Source organism: Zea mays, chromosome 5 (genome assembly GCF_902167145.1).
Source record: "Zea mays cultivar B73 chromosome 5, Zm-B73-REFERENCE-NAM-5.0, whole genome shotgun sequence".
NCBI lineage: Eukaryota > Viridiplantae > Streptophyta > Magnoliopsida > Poales > Poaceae > Zea > Zea mays.
Window position 1 is genome coordinate 167,762,324 of NC_050100.1, and position 15,659 is coordinate 167,777,982.

At 44.1% G+C, this 15,659-nt stretch overlaps 2 protein-coding genes across 2 annotated transcripts; both read left to right on the forward strand.

The window, feature by feature from the left end:
- The first annotated feature begins 1,562 nt into the window (after positions 1-1,562).
- On the forward strand, positions 1,563-12,968 carry LOC100283987 (LITAF-domain-containing protein). Its single transcript, NM_001156885.2, has 3 exons — positions 1,563-1,931; positions 12,330-12,456; positions 12,547-12,968. The coding sequence occupies exons 1-3, from the start codon at positions 1,678-1,680 to the stop codon at positions 12,628-12,630; spliced, it is 465 nt and encodes a 154-aa protein (NP_001150357.2). The 5' UTR covers positions 1,563-1,677; the 3' UTR covers positions 12,631-12,968.
- On the forward strand, positions 6,946-10,664 carry LOC109939961 (uncharacterized). The gene has a single exon (XM_020538546.1). The coding sequence runs from the start codon at positions 9,970-9,972 to the stop codon at positions 10,576-10,578; it is 609 nt and encodes a 202-aa protein (XP_020394135.1). The 5' UTR covers positions 6,946-9,969; the 3' UTR covers positions 10,579-10,664.
- Positions 12,969-15,659: the final 2,691 nt, after the last annotated feature.

Consider the following 15,659-nt stretch of genomic DNA (forward strand, 5'->3'; position numbering starts at 1 on the left):
ACTCAACACAGTAATTAGGGTAGGCTGCAAGACCAAGATTGAGATTTATTCTGAGCGCACCAACGTCTTTTTGGCTTGATGACATGGTAAAGGATCGAATCAGGCGACAAAAGGAGAGGGTAAATGTGAGTCAATAAAAATAATGTTTTGAAGAACTCTTGGCTTGCTTTCCAATTGTCGTGGTTTCGAAAACCAGGTGACAATAAGATTTGTGTTCGGTGGGAATGCGAGCGTGGACTCATTCCGAATAATGAATTATTGGAAACTCCAACGATAAACTTGAGACATGAGAGTTATACTGGTTCAGTTTCGCACCCTACTCTAGTGCAATGCATGATAGTTGCAACAACATGAGAACTCAATGACAACATGGAAAAAATATTATTGGCATATTCATTATTTTCTTTGGTTTATTGTGCATATTTATTCAATTTGCCTCGTGATGTTCTAAGGTCCAAGGATAAAGACATTATCAGCATCGCTAGAGAAAGGCTTTCAGTCCGTTAACGCATCTTTAGATTTGATCTTGATAGCATTTGAAGGCAACACGTTACTGTTCTAGAAATAAATGATCATTCGATGTTAAGTTATTTTGATTTATATTTTTATTTGATCTGGATTAAAAATGTGTTCAATTTGAACCAAAAAAATGTGTATGGATATGAAATACATGTTTAAATTTCAATTTAAACTTTGTTGGTTTTTACTGGCTTTCATTGGTTTTCAAGTTGAGGATTTAATCTACATGGATTAAACAAATGAACACGGTTGGATGGGTTTTTGGATATACTCTATATAAAATAAACGAACAATTATTAGTTGATTGAGTTTAGTGATTTAATCTTAGAAGGAATTGGGTGAAAGGCTTGGAACTCACCCAATCCATGTGGGAAAGAAAATCAGCACTTGGAAAGATCCCAGGCTGCCGGCGGAATCAGAAATGGACTTGGCCCAAGCTAAACCAATATTAGAAGTAAGCGCTTCCGAACTTAGATGTTACATTTTCCAAGTGTTTTTCAATATTTTCAACTGGCCAGGATTAAGGTTGAAACACGGCCATCATGGGTCCTGTCTAATAAGCCATTGGTCCAGTGGCATACATTGACTCGTATTCATGAAAAATAAGGCCCTATTTGAGAACAAAGTTTTTGAAAACCACAGTTTTTAAAATATCATGACAATGCCGCAGTTTATAATACCACAATTTTGAAAACTGAGGTCCATACCTAAGTTTAGAATACCTTAAAACAACTATAGTATTTGCAATACTTCAGTTTTGAAAACAAAGATTTTAGTCAGCTTGTCAAACACCATTCTATATATAATACTGCAGTATTTGAGAATACTGCAGTATTTTTCCAAAACTGTGAAAAAACTTCACTCCCAAACACCCCTAAGAGTGTGACATAGTTGTATTGTTGTAAACATGATAAAATGAGATAGAAATCGATTGCTTCGTAGAACTGATTTCTAGCAGACATTTAATCATACCAAATAAAATTATTTTCTAGAAGAGTTGTATTAGAAGGAAAAAGATTTTCCGGTAGAAAACGAGTTGAAGACTTTTCGATACACGGACCATATAGATCGCCTTTCAAGTTGAACGGGTTGCCGGCCTACCGCTGACAGACGATTCAACCGTCCGCCAAATCCAAACGCACCGATCCATTCCAGACCATGGCGACGACCAAGGACCCCGCGACCACCGGCGGCGAGCCCGCCATCGGCATTCCCTACCACCCGGCGGCGGAGGCCCAGGGGCACTATTACTACGCGCCGCCGCCGAACCCCTACGCGGCGGGGATGCCGCCGCCCAACGCGATCTACGCCGGCGCGCCCAAGGGGGTGCCGCTCCAGCAGACCATGTTCCGCGACACGCCCGCGCCCTTCCACTGCCAGGCCTGCGGTGAAGCCGCCGTCTCCTCCGTCCGGTAAGCCCGTTGTCCTCCCCCCATCCTGCTCGTAGCCTCCCAACCCCTATGTGGCTGGTCGCATCTTATTGTTCGGGGTTCGTAGGCGAAGAGTTCAAGCCTGGAGCATTGAGATGCTTTTGGTAATGGAATATGGATAGGCCAAGATGATACATTTATTAATTTGGAATTCTAATTTGTCGAATCAGGACAAGCTCAAGTGCTGCTCACTTTGGTGCGCTCTAGGTTCTTGCTCTTCTTTGTGCCTTTGTATGTTTGGCTTGGTTGGTAAAGAGATCGTGTTCATTGTTGTATTGTCCACGGTATACAGTATACTCTACTCTGATTCGTGAGAATTGGACTAATCGTTTCTTGCAAACTGTAGCATTGTTGTTCAATTGTTAGTATGAGATGAAGAGAGAAACTCTTGATATCAGTTCCTTGTTTCCTATTTGCACCATATGTCTTTCGCCTTAAACAAACCAAGCTGGAGTGCACCGGAGAAGGGCCTTCTTCCATCTAGCTGAAGGCATTGTGATTACAATCAGGATCTCTTCGTGCCTCCAGTTCATCAGGATCTCCGCTACATGCCAGCCATTACCAGATCGCATGTTGCACCTAAAGCAAGGAGAACATACCTTGCTTCGTTGAACCATCCAAACCTATAGATTGTGTAGGCCTGGACCCTTCCCCGCTACAAATGGCGATATGCATCCAGATCCAGATCATTTAGTTCCTCTCACGCCTCAGGTCCTGTGCTATGTTCAAGTGGCTCCTTTGCTTTGCTTCATGGTCCCTGACGTCTATAAGCAAGCTAAATTGTGGTAAGAGTAATCTGTTACTCCGAACTTTGTTTAACAGTTCGTTTTTAACAGCTTTACCACATATGGAATAGCCACAGGAGCACCCAAGAATTATGGTGCCACCTAGACTTCTTGACTTCATATTGACACCATACCTCACTACTCCCAAATGGACTCTATTGGAATACCTTAAGGAGCACTGGATAAGTAATTCCATCTAACAAATATTGCTTTTATTGCCATCATTCTTTTTTCATGAAGACTCCCAAATTGCATCAGCTAGGGCAGTGAGGAGACCATACCTTGTTACTACCTCCGTTCGCTTATATTTGTCGCTGTGCAGTTCAATTTTGAACTAAGCAGCGTCAAATAAAAAAACCAGAGGGAGTACATTCCAAATCTATGTATGAGAGGCCTTCTCCCCTCACCACTATAAGTCATGAAAGACATATGTATCATCTTATATTCCTCGCACCTCATGCCCCCTTGCTAGAATCAAGCTTATCCTTTGCTTTGCTTTGCTTTGTTTGATAGTCCCTGACTTATATGGAAAAGGCAAAAGACATTCTGTTACTTTGGACCATATTGTTTGAAATTGTTTTTTAGCACAATTCAATTTTCTTCACCACATTGGCACATTATGGATAGCCACATGAGTAACCATGGACTAGAGGTGCCACAAATGGATTTTTCACTTCCTATTGACAATTGGCATCATATTGCTCTAGCCATAAAAAATGGAGTTGATGTACATCAATGGTCACTTTGTATCTAATGGAAGATACATTGATTGCCATATGGATCTCTGGCAGAGGACTCTTCCATGCACCAGAAGGTCCACAATGTGTCAGGAAAGCTTAATCATATGAATAGGACATATCAGATTTTGTGCTTAAGCTACATGTTAGCACACCATACTTCCACCCCCCCTGTTTGGACCATACAAACATACGACGAGGCATAGGTTCTGTATTAGAGCAGACATATAGCATATGTGATAAGATACTTTACTGATTTTCATTGTTTGAGGTTGTGCAAAGCTTGACTATCTACTTTGTCACCTCCTTTGGGTCCACTTGCTATGATGAAGTGGAGCCTTTTTTGGTTCATGCTCATGGCTCCTACCACTGTGTTCAAGTTGAAGGATAGATAACATGATACACATTAGTATTCATAGGAATATGTTGAAAAAGATGAGAATTTAATTGTGCCTATTCTGTTTCATATGTGCAACTAGTGGGCCACATAAAAAATTTACTGAGATTTTTTCAGTATTGGAAAGAGATGGTTTTGTGATGGTTTCTAGTTATTTGAGTGGAAAATATTGATGAGATTGTGGTAGGTCCATAACTTTCGTAAAAAGATGTATATAAAATCATAGTGATATCTATATTTGGGTAGATGAAAGATGAGACTTTGGTGGCTTCCAACTAGTGGTGGAGCACAAGGTAAAATCAAGGGGGGATAATTACAGTAGAAGCATCTGCTGCTGTTTTTTCTAGGATCCAGAGATACAGTAAAAATCAAGAGTGCCGTCCAAAAGTGCATACAAGAGAAGATTGATGTAATGGATGAGCTCATAGGCTTGCGTGTTTTAGACATATTCAGAGGACTTTCATGTCTACAAGTCAACACAAGATTTATGTGATGAGAGAGCTGGGAGAAAAAATGCAGAGATTTGTGCCATGCATGTTCGGGCGCGGGGGGGGGGGGGGGGGGGGGGGAGGCGCCCAGTATCGCCTGTATGAGGCTCGACCAATGGTTGCAACCTCAAAAGTTCGATATAAGATTTTGAGTATTTGTGCCATCTTATGTGGAAGTTATGACACACTCTGCAATGCTATCTTAAGTAGAAAAAAGGACATGCACCCTATATTGTATTAATCACATAGGAAAACATGATCTGCTATTGATTGTCAATTTGTCATCACTCACAATTATAGTGTTTATTTGTGATACTTGGCTGTGAAAATATCTTGGTCCCAGTTTCAAGCACAAAACTTTCTACCACAATAAGGCTGATATATTATGCATGTGCACAGTATGTTCTAAACCTTCTAAACAAATTATAGCAAACTTCAAGCTTTAGCTTTAGTCTTTTTTTTAAAAAAATTAATTATCAGAAAGGTAGGCCCGGTGCAGTGGTGAGAGTTTTATCACTGAGTCACCAGGTCATGGGTTTGATGTAGCCGAGATTATTGACATTATGAAACACAATAGAACTGGTTTCGACGAAATGGAGGTTTAGGCGAGGGCTTCGACATTTTGGAGGCGCAGAAGACGGACAAACGCTGGTATGGAATTGATTTAGTCATTAGCTGCCGCGAATAAGGATTTAGCTGCTTGAGCTTACGCTGTTTGCTACACGCAAACTCTGCCGTCCGCCTGTGCCTCGTCTCAGCGCCGGCTGAGCTGGCCGGGCTCTTCTCCCGCGGCGCCGTGCAGCAGCGGAAGAATCTCTGATGGCTACAAGCTGCTGCAGTCGGTGCGGAACACGTATGCCATGGGCAAGGTGCGGATGGTGGCGTCCGAGTTTGAGACGGCGACGCGCGTCGTGAAGAACCGCGGGCCCAGCGGACGCGGCGCCGCCGCCGTGGAGCAGGCGGCTTCGTGCTGTGGCAAATGGCCCGCGACATGTATGTCGAGCTCGCCGTCGGTGGCAACAAGGTCCACGCCAGCTCCAATGGCCGCCTCGTCTGGCGCCACACCCCCTGGCTCGGCGCCCACGCCGCCAAAGGTCCCGTCCGTGTGGCAGAAACTCCCAAGTTATTGGGCCCACATGCACCTGTCCTTGTCTCCAAGACCTCAGACGGCTATGCATGTGCACCAAATAACTTAACAGGATCCGTCCGAGTGTCCCAAGGACCCCGGTTAAACCACTTACAACCAAGATCGCAAGATTAAGTAACACAAATCACACACACCAACAGTTTGCAGCGGAAATCTTATTACCAAATTTTACAAGTTACAAAAATTTTACTTTATACATGATCGGAGTGATTACTACAATGATTCAAAGAAAGAAACTTTGAACTGTTATAAATTATTTATAGTTTTGAAATATATGCTAGCTCAAGTGACCATCCTCAATAAGAAGATAAAGACGGGGTATACTTATACAAGAAGGCCGAGCCCACTGGCACTTAACACCATCAGCAGCAGCACAAAACTATAACCTGAAAAACAACAGGGAATAAAACCCTAAGTACGCAAGTACTCAACAAGACTTACCCGACTAAAGAAAAGACTGTCAAGGGTATGCTGGTTAAATAGGAATCAAGTAAAAGGCTTTAGCAATGATCAACTTAGATATTTTTGCAGAAATAGCTTACTAAAGTGAATCCTTACTTTCAATGTTTTAACGCCAGATTAAATATTAATAGACTCTGATTGCATCTAGTCTAATTTCACCATCTCATCAATACAACATCATTTTTATTCATAATGTTGACATCCTGACTTAGGTTGCAGGTCAATGACCAAGTCTTCATGTCCGCGAAGTTACGGCGATCCAAATCGATTATACTCAGCTGAGGATCTCCAATCACACGACATATGTAGCACTTAACCCTTGCATATGTCAACTCGCCATCGGGATTCTTAAGACCAGATCAGGTTCACGCCAACCGAGAGCACAGATACACCATCGTCCAGCCTCTTGCCACGGAGGGTACACGCTACTCTCGCCATCTCTCCACTCCCATTGCGTGTTATCTTATTCTGGTATTAGTCTGCTCGAGGCAAAGCTTACCCATGATGAGGCATGCGACCAGTTAAAGGGTCCTCGGTCAGCAGACCTATATACACATCCAATCCTTAATCAACCTGGGTAGAACATCACCTGTTCCTAGCCCAAGTCCCGATTTAAGTACTTCCATCCTTAGGATTGTTTGTGTTCCTTAGGATGAAAAGAGCATTATAGGGAACTTTGCATTAAGATCCCACCATTGCTCCCAATGAAAATATTCTTGCAGGCAGAAGCCATCCTTCCTCAGGATAACCCCTGAGCTAGGCATTAACGCAAAGGACAACCTCTATCCACAAGATCTAAGCAGGGATAAGCATTTTTGTAAATCATATTTTGATACTTCATCAGAAGTATCTATAAAGGTATGGATATCAAGGTAGGAAATGCATCAAAGGGTTTCCAAGCAACTCCTATAAACCTGATGCACATTTCGCTAGACTTAAAGTGTGTAAAAATCATTTAAAAACACAAGGAAGGGGTTGCATGCACCGGGGCTTGCCTGGATAACACTAGGTTAGTGTTGTTAGGTGACGTCCACTTGACGATCAGCCTTTTGTGTTGGCATTTGTTCAGGCAGGTTCGTCCATCAGCATCACCCTGCGGAGTAGCCCGCGCTTGGGGTCGACTTGGCTCATCTTTCGCATCACGCGATTATTTAACGTAACTGAATGGAATGCATTATGCACATGAATGCATATAAACAGGAATAGCATAAATCTAACTAGTGCTATACCGACAAGAATTAAGCACTTAGTGATGAAGCGTCGTATTATTTTATATGGAAACACTAGTTATCGACGTATGACTAAGCGCAATAATTACGCTTCTCGAACCTAACACAAACATCACAAACAACAAACTATACACATGAAATACAATTAGCCTAATCACAACTTATCAGTTAATTAACTAAATTCTAAACTTATCCCTTGCTTTATAAATTATACTACATCTGTATAAGTGATTAAAATATTTCATCAACACACAGGCCTATTAATATTATGCTCGGTACACTAATTCAGCGAATTGACCGAAATAACGAAATAACTCGCCATAGCTGAATCTGGCTCGATAATCGCAAGAACCGCGAAGTCAACGAGAGTTCCGTGACTCACGTAATTTATCGAGCACCTAGTGAGCATCACACTAGTACATTAATTTATTCAACGATTGAACTATTCCGAATAATTCATCGGCTTACCATGTCCGGAACGATTTAATAATCGTAGATCCACGATGAGTATTGGTTTAGACTTCCTATCGAACACCTAGCAGGGGTTGTGTTCGAAGGCGGCTTCCAGGGGAAGAGCTCGATAGGGGGCTTCAGAGCTCAACACAAGTGGCACGCAACTGGCAGATAGAGTGTCGGGATCGATGGGCACGTCGTGACGCGGCGTGGGTTGACGACGAAGAATAAAGGGCTACTGGCTTCGACTTCAGCACCAAATCTCCTTCCAAAATTATGATCAGCTTGAACTTCACACGAACAATGATGAGACCCTGGTTCAGGCCTTACGTCGAGTAGTCGGCAGGCGTCATAGTTGGCTTCCGCTGTCTGCGCCGCCCACACCAAGAACCTCTCTCCCAAACATAAGCAAGCAAGGGACCACACCACAGGTAGTCGACGAAATCAACATAGGACTGCAGCAAAGCTTCTAGAATAGGAAGATGATAACAAGGTCGACGATCGGACGCGACGCTAATGCAGGAGCGCAGAGGCCAAGGTGCCATGGCGTAGAAGCGTGCGGGATCCAGCGTCCAAGGCTAAGCAGCAGGGGCGCCGAGGGAGCAAGGACGCAGGGACGCGCCATGGGAACCTCGCGGCTGGTGAGAGCGCGCGTCGCACGCAGGAAACACGGCGGCCATGGCGAGGGAGCAGAGACGGCGCACAGGGCTGAATCCGAGCAGGGGCCTCAGCTGGGGAAACAGGAAGAAGCTCGCGGCGCTGAGAGCAGAGCGCGCGCGCATGGCTGAAGTAGAGGAGAAGCATCAGGGCTTGCGCAGGGGCGCGACTGGAGAAGGAAGATCACGACGAGGAGACGCATGGGACACTCCATGGCTGAATCCGGAGCACGCCGGCGAGCTCGCGACCCGGGGCGCGACGAGCTTGCTGCGCCAGGGAGCAAGATGCGCGCGAGCAGAGGGACGTGAGGAGCAGGCGCACGACGGTTGGAGGGCTGGGGCAAGCGACATGGTGGCCTAAGGTAGTGGTCGGTGTGAGCTCGGTGCTCGACGACCAGAGGTGTATGCACGCACGCGATCGATAGGAAAGGAGAGGCAGCTCTGTGAGGATGAGGGAGAGAGAGGAACCACCGACGGAGAAGGAGATGAGGGAGGCGGCCGAGCGAGCTGAGGAGATAAGCACCGTGACCAGTTTTTTTTGTTGCGCGAGCCTGTGCGGCAAGCAGTTTCAACCAAAAAAAATCTGAGCGAGCAGAGATAAGGAAGCTTGCGCGCTGGAAAAATCAGAGACAGTGGATAAGGAGAAGGAAGATGCGCCCCATGTATCCGATTGCGTGAACGGCGGCAGGAAATAAGAAGCAGAGGAATTCAGCGGTGGGGAGGATATTTTCAACAGGATATTTTCCCTTTCATTTCCCCCTTTTTATTTTACGCAAACGATACAAATATCCATACTCTGAGATTAAAGTTAAAAGAGATATAAACGAGTCGGATCCAGACAGTACTAGATACAAAATTCAGATATAATTGATTCAGCGAACACTCTGAAGTCGGATGAATCTGTACCGTTAATTTACTTTTAAAGATTTAGATCGAGACGAGAAACAAATGGACTGAATCATGAAACAAAGAATCCGAGGTTTACGGTTCTGACTAATTTTGTTTAGATAGTTTTCGTGACTATTTTGGGCAACACGTACACGGACTGGATATCGGATACGTCATTTGAGACAACACTGGTTTAGTCGATCTCGGATAAAAATTTATCCGCCATCTAAACACAATTGATTTTAATATCTTACCGAGTGTGCTGAAGAATAAATTGGATCATAACCTCGCGCACGATTTCTCAGTTCACGAGCAGAGACGGAATTATTTCACCCCAAAAACTTAGTCGTCGAGTTCTACTTAATCTGTTTGAGATGAAATCGGGGACTGGACTGAATTTCCAAATTCGTATTTGCGCGAGCGATGAATTTTAAATAATCACCGGACGCACCGATTTTCGAAACAGCTATGTTCCGAACATCACGAAAATTTAGAAAGAGCCCGGATAGATAAAAATGATGGCGAACTCGCGACAAATGAAACGGATGCGATATTAAAATCGCGATAGACGAAAATGATTAAAATTTTGGCATCCGTTTTATCCACTGATATTACATGCTTAAATCCATACTCGTTGTCGAGCGGAATATAAACACCAGGGGTGTTACAGTCCGCCCCCTCCGCCGCGTCCTCCAGGTCCTAGCAGTTCTTTTTTCCACATCCTGTTTGATCTCTCTCCGCTTGTCCTAGCAAATCACCTTACGATACGATCTCCTCCATGTTTCCTTTCCTGCTGGCAATGGCAATGCAGGGCCTGGATCCGCTGACCACGGCGGGGCTGTTCGCGGAGGCGTGGTGCGTGGGCGAGAAGAAGGTGAACGGCGAGGAGTGCTTCATCCTGAAGCTGGCCGCCGACCCGCAGATGTTGAAGCTGCGCAGCGAGGGGCAGGCGGAGATCATCCGACACGTGCTGTTCGGCTACTTCAGCCAGCGCACGGCCCTGATGGTGCACATCGAGGACTCGCACCTGACCCGCATCCAGCCGCACGCCGGCGGGGACGTCGTGTATTGGGAGACCACCACCAGCTCTGCCCTGGAGGACTACCGCGCCGTGGAGGGCGTCATGATCGCGCACTCGGGGCGCTCCGCGGTGACCCTGTTCCGGTTCGGCGAGGCCGCCATGAGCCACACCAAGACGCGGATGGAGGAGGCATGGAGCATCGAGGAGGTGGCGTTCAACGTCCCCGGCCTGTCCGCGGACTGCTTCATCCCGCCGGCCGACATCCAGTCCGGTCCAGTTGGCGAGGCCTGCGAGCTGCCGCCGTCCCAGTTGCGCGCCAAGGCTGGCGTAGGATCTCGAAGAGGCACTCGTCTGGGAGCGCGTTGAGCGACGGCAGCGGCAGCTGCCTCTGGTTCTTGGCTGCCCTCACGAACTCGGCCGCCGTCGTGGCGACCGCGGACGCGGCCACCAGCATGCGCTTCCGCTGCTGCACGGCGCCGCGGGAGAAGAGCCCGGCCAGCTCAGCCGGCGCCGAGACGAGGCACAGACGGACGGCAGAGCTTGCGTGTAGCAAACAGCGTGAGCTCAAACAGCTAAATCCTTATTCGCGGCAGCTAATGACTAAATCAATTCCATACCAGCGTTTGTCCGTCGTCTGCGCCTCCAAAATGTCGAAGCCCTCGCCTAAGCCTCCATTTTGTCGAAACCAGTTCTGCCGTGTTTCATAATGTCAATAATCTCGATGTAGCCTCTTCGCATTTGAAGGGGAAGACTTGCCTTGGTTTATCCCTTTCCCGGACCCCACTAATGTGGGAGCATCCGACACTCGTTATGCCCTTTTAAATTAATTATCAAAATATCAACTTGCTGATATCTTGCTCACTAAAGGTTAAGGTCCTGTTTGGATCCAAAGTATTTTTTTTGTAGTTTTAGAAAATGCCATGGTTTTTGTAAAATACTTTGGTTTAGGAGCGAAATGAAGTGTTTGAATGCTGCAAACTTTGTGCTTTTAAAAAACCATGGTATTGTTAAAGCTTAAGTCTTTTTGGACTTCTAAAAACTCTCACTCTACTCTTTTTTTTTTTCTAAACCATGGTTTTGCATGTCTATACTCTATAGGTTCTGAAACTGCAGTTTTTTAATGCCACAGTTTATTAATACTACACAGAATCCAGGACCCAAATCTTATTTTAGTATTTTGTGGTTTTGGACTTGTCTAGCCAATAGAAGTGAGCTTGAGCCTATTTGGGCATTCTTGAGCTTATTCATCAACATTGGGCCTGAGCATAGTTTATTTTGAACTATTCTGCTGATACACCATGACCCTATGGAGTAGCATTAGACCCCAAATGGCCAAATTTCTCTAGTTTGGATTCCAGTTGCCTTCGTCTTTTTCTGCAGCATGGGTATGTCTTCTGGAACATGAATTCGTAGTTGTAAAGATTAGATTTAGGCAATGGTAATATAACAATATACTTGAAATGAATAGTGTTTTCTAAGGATCATATTTTGATGTTTATTACTGGTATCCTCAACTCTGATTACGTGCTTGGGATTTGCTAGTTAATGGTGGCATAACTGAAAGTCGTCGTCACGGGGATTTATGGTGATTAGCAAACAAGACTAAAACGAAGCATCTTCCTGTTAGCATAAAACCATCTGAGTAACATCTTCTCATGGTCTTGTTATTTACTTGCTTGGTCTCAGTTACCTTAATTTCGAATGGCCATGGGAATCTGTTAATGACTAATGAGTATTTGGTAGTTTGGTAGTCAACTTTCCAACCATCTTCTAGCAGTTGTGCGGGGGGTCAATTGAGTTTTTCTATCCTATATACTTCGGTTGCTGAGAATATTCTGGAGACTACTTTAAGTTTTGTATGGAGGCACAAGTTTAATTGAAAGATCTGGTCCAAAGTCAAGAATACGTGAAGGTGGCATAAAGATTTGGCTGGAACCTAGTCGCCTTTTTTGTTTTTGTCTGTGGCTGCCATCTTCTAGTTTTGTGCCAAGTTCATGATCTGCTGCGGACAGTCTTAAGTTCATGCATTTTCACTTTGGGTACTGGCGACCAGCAAGACATGCAGAGGCTTTCATCACAGCTTAAATGAAAATGAATTCACTTGTTCCTTGGAACAGGTCAAAGCCAAGCCTTGCATCCGTCGTGGCTTGCATGATGCCCTTCATGCTGGGGGTCTGCTTCCTATGCCCTTCGATGGACTGCCTCTGGCACAAGTACCATTATTGCCCCAGCTGTGGGGAAAAGGTTTGGGCTTCTCGCTCACATGCTCTTCTGTTCTCTCGATCTTGCGCTCCCGTGGTTTTTCATCTGTCATCTTGCGATGAAACCCTGCAGGTGGGTGAGTTCAGGAAGTCGGACCCGTGCCTCGTCGTGGATGCGACCCGGTGGTCCGAGCCGAGCTTCGCCGTGCCTGCGTAGCGCACATATGTACATGTACCACTTGCTATACTGCCTTAAAAAATGAGTGTGTTTGTTTCTCTCGTCTAGTCTGTATATAAAAGATGCTACTGGCTTGTTGCATGCTGTATATTACTGAACCTCAAGAACTGCCGTTGCGCTCTAGTCTCTGCTCCCAACGTTAGAATTGAATATTTTTTTTCTTTGGAACAGAATAAATTTTCTGCTCTTACCAGTGCATTATCGAATCTAGTACACGTGTAAATGCGTAACAGGAAATTTATCAGCAAGGAAAGAAAAGAGACGGGTCACATAATTGCAGGACTATCGCTGTATAACTTTGATTAACGATATTTTCTTTACCTACTTTGGGCTGCAGTAGTTAACAGTCTGACCTTAAGTTACCGCAGTATGGATTGCATGGGATGTGAATAAGCGATGGGCATGGGGCGCCCCATGGCCCCAGCCTGTTTTGGCTGTGGATCGGGTCGGTGACCTAGGACAAACATAAAAATTGGACCCCTTATAAGTATAATAATCTTTTTCAGTATGTATATACATATATAATATTACATGGATAACAATTAATGTTATCTTAAAATATCATACCAAATAAATTTTACTTCAAAACATTCTTCAAACATTTCTTTAGACAAAGTCATTAATGATCGTATTAATATTAATATTAACCTTATCTAATAATTTTTTCTCGATACATAAGGTGGTCAAAACATTTAATTGTTTATGAGACATTATAGACCTTAAATAGTTCTTCAATAATTTCAATTTCAAAAATCTGAATAGAATATATGGGTGGTTCTAGCAAGGTTAATTTCAAATCTCTCAACTCAGAGATTAGATTATATAACCCAATATTAACTATTATGTTCGATATGCAATTAACTAGAGAGGGTGGGGCCTCTCGGATTTGGGGACCAAGGGCGACCGCCTGGTGGCCCTATGCCCAGAGCCGGCCCTGATGCACTTTAAAGCCTAGTGCGCTTCCGTGTTGCACACCATCACGTTAGTTAGGCTGTGTCGAGCACAACCTCATAAAACATTGTTTTTATATTGTAGATAATACTGCTTATAGAGTGTAGTTTAAAATAGAGGACGAAATAGAAGAACGGCTGGAGATAGCCAATATTACTATTGTTAGTTTAGAAGCGTTGTATCAGTGTTTCTTTTATAGACTTTTATTTAAAATAAATCATGATACTTTATTAAAAAAATTCATTGAACACATAAATAAACAAATAAAAATTACATAAATTATAAAAACAACTAAAAATATATTACTTCAAAACGTTACATAATTCAAAAAAAGTAAAATTATATTACTTAGGAAAAAATTAAAATTACATAAGTCATAAAAATAAAACCTAATTTTTATGGTGTGGATTCCAAATATGTTCAATTAAATTATTTGAAGCTGATCATACACTAGTCTATTATGGATTGCAACGTCACGTTGAAAGATGGTTGCAAACCCTCTAGATACTTGGGGGAGGGGGTTGATGTATTCGAGTATCTCGTAGTCGTCCAGATCGTATGATCCTTCACGCTTATCCTTAATGACCATATTATGCATAATGATACATGCACATATGCTCATATTTAGTACTTGTTGTAAAAAAGATCTGGAAGTGAGCCTTAAGAACCTCACATGCTCTCTCTCTATCCTTCCGTGCATCCTCATAGCATGCATCAAACATCCGCTACTCCAGAGTCTGTGGGAGGGGAATGGTCTCTACAAACATTGGACACCGAGGGTAGATGCCATCAACGAGGTAGTACCCTTGGTTGTACTCATGCTCATTCATCATGAAGTTCGCATTTGGTGCTTCTCTCTTGAGCATGTCAATGAACAACGGTGACTGGTTGAGCACATTAACGTTGTTGTTCGACCCTGCTACCAAAAAAGTATGCTAAATCCATAAGTCATACGAGGCAACTGTTAGATTGGACGTAGTAATCAATTCAACCCAAAAATTTAAGCTGATGGGAGAAGGTAGTCAATGCACTTTTACACTTCAACACCCCACTCACATGCAGCCAGAGAAAAAGGCGCAAACATGGAAATAAATGTGTGGAGGCACAAATAAAACCTCTTGCCAGGATTCGAACTCGAGATCTCTGGCTCTAATACCATGTTAGAGTGGACTTAGTAACCAATTCAACCCAAAAGTTTAAGCTGATGGGAGAAGATAGTCAATCCACTTATACACTTCAACATCAACCATCTCGAGCATGATGGTTGGAGATCCAATATCTCCCATTGTAAAGCGTTCTCTCTATCCTAGGGGATTTCCTCCACTTCTAATGCATACAATCTATACTTTCTATCATACAAGAAAATACCCTCTCCTCCCTGAAAGTCGCCTAGAGGGGGGGGGGGTGAATAGGCAAATCTGAAATTTATAAACTTTAAGCACAACTACAAGCCGGGGTTAGCGTTAGAAATAAAATCGAGTCCGAAAGAGAGGGCAAAAACAAATCGCAAGCAAATGAAAGTGGATGACACAATGATTTGTTTTACCGAGGTTCGGTTCTTGCAAACCTACTCCCCGTTGAGGTGGTCACAAAGACCGGGTCTCTTTCAACCCTTTCCCTCTCTCAAACGGTCACCTAGACCGAGTGAGCTTTTCTCCTTAATCAATTGGGTCACTTAGACCCCACAAGGACCACCACACCTTGGTGTCTCTTTCTTTGATTACAAAGGTGTTGAGAACAAGAATGGGGAAGAAGAAAAGCGATCCAAGAATAAGAGCTCAAAGAACATGAGCAAAAACTCTCTCTCTAGTCACTATTTTCTTGGAGTGGAAATGGGACTTGGAGAGGCTTTGATTCTATTCGATGTGTCTTGTATTGATTGCACTAGCTCTTGTATTGAATGTGAAGTCTGAAAACTTGGATGCCTTGAAGTGGTGGTGGTTGGGGGTATTTATAGCCCCAACCACTAAACCAACCGTTGGGGTTGGGCTGCTGTCGATTGGCGCACCGGACAGTTCGATGCGCCACCGGACACTGCCCGGTGCGCCAGCCACGTC